Below are 5,588 nucleotides of genomic sequence, written 5' to 3' on the forward strand. Positions count from 1 at the left end.
CAACATAAATTACACAGGAGATTGTCTGTTTTTTTCACTTGGAGCTGCTTGGTGAATTTGAACTGCTATAGAAGCCCACCTTTGGGTTAGCTGTGTGCAACTCTGTTACCTGCGTCAACAGACCATGCATGGGATTTTCAACTGGTGCCTATACATAGGAAGGCTGGACAATGAATAAGGAATATTAAAAAGAATTGTTGCTTGAAACAGATGAGAGAGAGAACAGGTTAAAAGAGATATACGATAGGGTATTATGGTTATCACAAGAATGAAGGTTGCCTAGTTGAGTGTACTGGGGCAGAGGTGGGAGTGGGTGGGTGGGTGATTTGTATACCAATGAAGGAATTTTACTTTTCAAAGAGAAGAGCAAACTGAGGGGGAGGGGTGGGCAGGGAGAAAAGTACAACAATGAATGAATGGAAATCCAAAATCTCTGTAAATGTTTCTTAAAATTAATTAAAAAAAAAGATTTGTTGCCTTTGAAAAGGCATATTGGTGAAAAATATGAAAACAGACTTGTTTTAGAAGAACAGCCAGAGTGTTCCTTAGAGTCAAGGATTCTGAAATTTTGCCTAAGGATGGTGAAATTTTGCCTTACATACTTTAGAGCCAGTGAGATTTGGTTAGATCACTTTCTGATAAAACTTACTGTCATTGTTAGTGTTTTAGAGTAAAATATAATTAAAAAATATGAGCTGCTACCTGCCTGCTCTCTAGACTCTCATCTCGCTACCTCTTTATTTTTTTTTTGTTTTTTTCTGTATCATTATTTACCATAACCTTTTAATGAAATCTTACAGCCTAGAATTCTTCCCTTTGAATGTCTTTCAAATTCCCATCTTGAAGACTCAGATCAAGTGTTTTCTCTGATGCTTTCCTTAATTCCTGCAGGTAGATTAGCTAGCTAGTCTCTCTCCTGTGCTTTGTTGTTCCATGAAGCTCTAGTATATATATATATCTGTCATCATGTTTAGTACTTGTTTACAGCTTGGCTTTTTCAGAGACAGTTTGGGTTGTCTCCAGAATAATGAATCATCTGGGTTTGCCTACCACTGAAAATTTATGTTCTAAATGATATCATTAATTTTAAGGAAGATTGTCATTAAAAGAGTAATTATCTTTGCCTAATATTTTCCCTTATGTCAAGTTATTACAGTAGAAATAAAATATCTGGTTTTCCTGTTTTTTGTTTAGGTTATTGCAGGAGTAACCAGGACATTATCTTCTGGAAGTAATGCCCACAGAAAGCGGAAGTTGTTCAGCTGCTCGTCAAGCAAAACAAAAGCGCAAATCACATAGCCTTTCTATAAGAAGAACCAACAGCTCAGAACAGGAAAGAACGGGACTACCAAGAGAAATGTTAGAAGGACAAGTAAGTATTGATCAGTGTTTTACTTTGTAAGATGTTGATTATATGTAGATGTGTGTGTGTGTGTTAAACACATCATTATCTCCAAAGTAAAAAAAAAAAAAAAGGGAAAAAAGTATGGATTATTAAAAAAAAGAAGTCACCGCCAACAAAATCACTCAAATTAATGTCAAATAAAATACCATACACAGAGATAGAGGCAAGATTAACCTGTGTGTGAATTTGGTAAAAAAGAACGTAGTGGGCCAGTTTGGATCTGTTTCTATTCTTTGTATATGCTAATAGATAATAAAATTTTAGAGAGGTTTTTTTATGCTTTTGATAATTAAAGAGTATCACATACAATTTTAATCATCTCTTGTTTTTAGAAATCTGATGTTTTGATAACTTGATGTAGCTCTGTCCTTGTTTCTAAGAGACCCTTGGCCTGGTAGTGTTATGTGCTGAGCCAAAGGTCAGCAGCTGAAATCCTCTCTCATAAAGATGTAGAGCCCCTAAGACTTGATGGAGGGTCACCATGGGCGTCAGCTCAGTGGCAGTGAGGTTAATGTCTCCGCTTCAGTGAGTGTGCCATCTGCATTTATTATTACATTATTGTCAAGAATATGATATTTAGATTTTAAGGGTAAATAGCATGTTGATAAAAATTAAGTTTGGCTTACACTTTCTATTTCTTTTATAGTGAAAATATTATTGTGAAACTTCAACAAAAATATATTTATAGTTAAAAAAATTATCACTATGTCTAATTATTTAGTAAAAATACCCACTGCTGTCCAATTGATTCACACTCAAGGCAGCCAACCCTCCATTGGCATTCAGAGATTGTTGTGTGAGAGTAGACTGTCTCATCTTTCTTCTGTGGAGAAGCTGGTGTGTTTGAACTTTTGGGTTATTAGCCCAACATATAACCCATTACACCTTCAGGATTCTTTTAATTTATATACTTATAGCCATTCTTTCACAATATGAACTAATTTATAGGTTTTAATTTTATAAGAGTTTAAGAGTTAGACCTGAGAAATTGTTTGATGATATTAGATCTTAATTAGAACCATATAGGTAACTTTTATGTTGGAAATATTTATTTTTTTTTAACTTCTTCAATATAATCTTTTTAAAGGGTAGTAAAATACACTGAGAACCTGAAACCATTCTTCAAACAGAAGTCAGATATATATTTAATAAATAAATGAATATATTGAATAAATAGGTGGATAAACTACACCTGTTTCTACTCTGTATATGCTTTGGCTATATACATGGCCTAGTGAGTAAGGAGTTGAGCTGCCAATCCAATGGCACATGGTTCAAACCTACCAACTGCTCTAAGAGAGAAAGATGCTCAATCTACTGTGATTTACAGCTTCTGAACCCCTGCTGGGGGTTCAGCTATGAGTTTGGTCCTGGCTCGGAATACAACAATTACAACAATATGAAATGATTGGGTTAAATTTGATACTGGGGATGAAAGAATAGCTTTCAGGTGCCTTAGAAATACCTTTGATATTCATTGAAAGTGAGTATCTAAATCAGGGCTATCTCATAGAACTTCTGCAGTGATCAAAACTGGTACTGTAATCACTAACCACGTGATTGTTAAGCAAAAGATATGACCGAGAGACTGAAGTTGGAATTTTCATTCTTTTGCATTTATAAATAGTAATTTTTAGGTAGTGGCTACCTTACAAGTCAGTATAGGTAAACAGTCTAAAACAGGTTTTTAAAATTTTAATATCTACTTAGATTTCTTATGGTGAAAGTTCCACAGTCTCATCAGCTAACAGATTCTAAAGGTAAATGTCCTATGAAATAGATTCTTTTTTTCCTGGCCTTTTTGAGAGCCAGTACTCTATTGTGATGTAAAGCAAGTAAGTGATTGTAACTCATAGTCTCATAGGTTACTCATAGTAACCTTTTTTGAAGGTAATTTCACTTTATGTTGGCACCATTTCCTAGACAGTGCTTATTTGTTGACTGAAGATGCATTTGAACCAATCAGCATGTTTCTGAGTGGCCAGTATGCCAATGTCTCTCCCTAGTTGAACAGCAAGGTGGAGAAAATAGTGACTGATCCATGACCATGGTCCAAGCATTTGGCATGGTAGGTATAAGTGGAAGATCTAGATATTAAGAGTTGTTAACTGCAGATAGATTTGAATTGAGTAATAAGCAAGAAAGCTTTAGTGACAAAGTTGGGAATGCATTTTCAGTTGTTGGGGGACAAAATAAGTGAGAGAATGAACATTAGTGTGAATGAAATTTTCTAACAGGTTTAAATTGTCTTACATTCGTACATAAGGTAGTTAAGAAAGCAGTGACGAGAAGTCTTTTGTTGCAAAGGATTGCTGAATCCTTAGATATGTACCAAGCATGAATGACTGTGTTTATATACTGCAGTTTTTTCAGTTTCATGTAAATGTGACATGATAAAATGCAAATGTATTCTAAAGTTTTGCTAAATTTATAGTAGCTTTCTGGCACAAGTTTTCTCAAGTAATACTAAAATTTCAGCACCTGTCATTTCAGAACTTGTGCAACATCATGGTATCAAAAGTTGTACCATTAAAAACATTTGAAAAACAATTGAAAAAGTTCTTCTGTTTGGCTCTACTCGCCCTCTAGTGGAAAAGTCCTCATTTCAGTTTATTTTCTTGATTGTATGTCATTTTTTGAAATGAGATTAATGTGGACATCTCAGCATTATTTTCTGAAACAGTTACTTTTAATACTGAGATGTGCTTTAATATTTAAACCCCCCCCCCATTTTCTTTGCCTGATAATAAGGATCTTCAAAACATCTTGAGTATAGGTGAATAGAATTCCTAAATTTGAGTGTACCTTTGACCTTGAGTAGAAGAATAAGAAAGACTTCCCTAAAGAAGTGACATTTGCACTGAGAAGCAAACCATGAAGAGGGATTTATAGATGAGGTGTTGAGGGAAGGATGTTCAGTGCAGAAGGAATTAGAACAGGCAAATTCTTCAAGGCAGGATGTTGTGCTATTGAATGGGAAGTAATCCATATCACACCCTCTCGTGGGTTTTCAGAGGCAGTAAAATCACACAGGATGAACTTGCCCATCCTTCTCCTGAGGAGCAGCTCATAGATTCAAACCACATACCTTTGGATTGACAGTGCAGTTCCTTAAAAAATGGGTTTATTTTGATTTTAAATCCTTATAGTAATCACTGTATTTTTCCAGTTTTTTAAATTTCCTCTTTTCATAATTTAGTTTTCATTTTCATTTATATTCTAGGTGTTCACACTTGCCCCCCCCATATCTATATCTGTAGTTAGTTGCTACTAAGCCTATTCTAACTAATGGCAAATTTCTCTCCTTGTGTGGATACTATACTTTTCTTTTTTTTTTTAAATTTATTTTATTTCATTTTTTTGTGTGTGTGTGTACCGTCACATCAGATCTGACTGGTACAGGAGGAGATTGTTCCTCCTTCTTCAGCAGAGCATCTGGTGGATTCGGACCTTCCATCTCTGAGATTGCAATTGCAGCTTCTTGCCACTAGTCCACCAGAGCTCGCCTATACTTTTCTTTTTTAAAGGTAACTTGCAAAATTTAAAAATTCTGTGATTATTTAAAAATTTATATCACTAAAGTGCATTTATTAGAGATCATATTTCCCCAATTTTTTTCTTCCTAAGAGGTTAATCAGTGTGAATTTATAATAAACTTTGAATATATTTGTAGACATGTATTTGTTTTAAAATTTGCAGTTCACTGATGGCCTAGTGGTAAGAAGCTTCGCTGCAGTCCCAAAGGCATATGGTTTAAATCCATGAGCTAGCTGCTCCTCAGGAGAACGATGGGCAATCTCCTCCTGTGCAATTAAACCGCCTCTGGAAATTCACCAGAGGGTCAGCTATAGGTCAGTTCTGATTTGACGGTACACAACAACAAACAGGAGAAAGTTTGTGCTGTATGTAAATTTGGAAATCACTTGGAAAATAATAGTGTCAGATAGATGCTGCCCTGGACATGCTCACCAAGTTGTGCCAACAACCACTTGGCCAACTGACTGGAAGAGATTTATATTTGTTCCCATCCCAAAGAAAGGTGACCAAATAGAGTGTGAAAACTATAGAACAATCTCATTGATTTCACATGCAAGCAAAATTCTACTGAAGATTATCCAAAAACAAGTGGAACAGCACATCAGCAGAGAACTGCCAGAAGTCCAGGCTGAGTTTAGAAGGGGTC

General features: G+C 35.3%; 1 protein-coding gene across 1 annotated transcript in view; it reads left to right on the top strand.

Annotated features, from left to right (window-relative positions):
• The first annotated feature begins 1,216 nt into the window (after positions 1-1,216).
• Positions 1,217-5,588, top strand: part of LOC102876471 (WD repeat-containing protein 37-like) — an 84,288-nt gene continuing 79,916 nt past the window's right edge. The window contains exon 1 of the mRNA XM_006888955.1: positions 1,217-1,376. Within this exon, the coding sequence (XP_006889017.1) occupies positions 1,235-1,376 (142 nt within the window). The 5' untranslated portion in view covers positions 1,217-1,234. The remainder of the gene's footprint in view (positions 1,377-5,588) is intronic.

The sequence above is a fragment of the Elephantulus edwardii genome, unplaced genomic scaffold, assembly GCF_000299155.1.
Source record: "Elephantulus edwardii isolate Elephantulus edwardi_28Jun2011 unplaced genomic scaffold, EleEdw1.0 scaffold00073, whole genome shotgun sequence".
NCBI classification, from domain to species: Eukaryota; Metazoa; Chordata; class Mammalia; order Macroscelidea; family Macroscelididae; genus Elephantulus; species Elephantulus edwardii.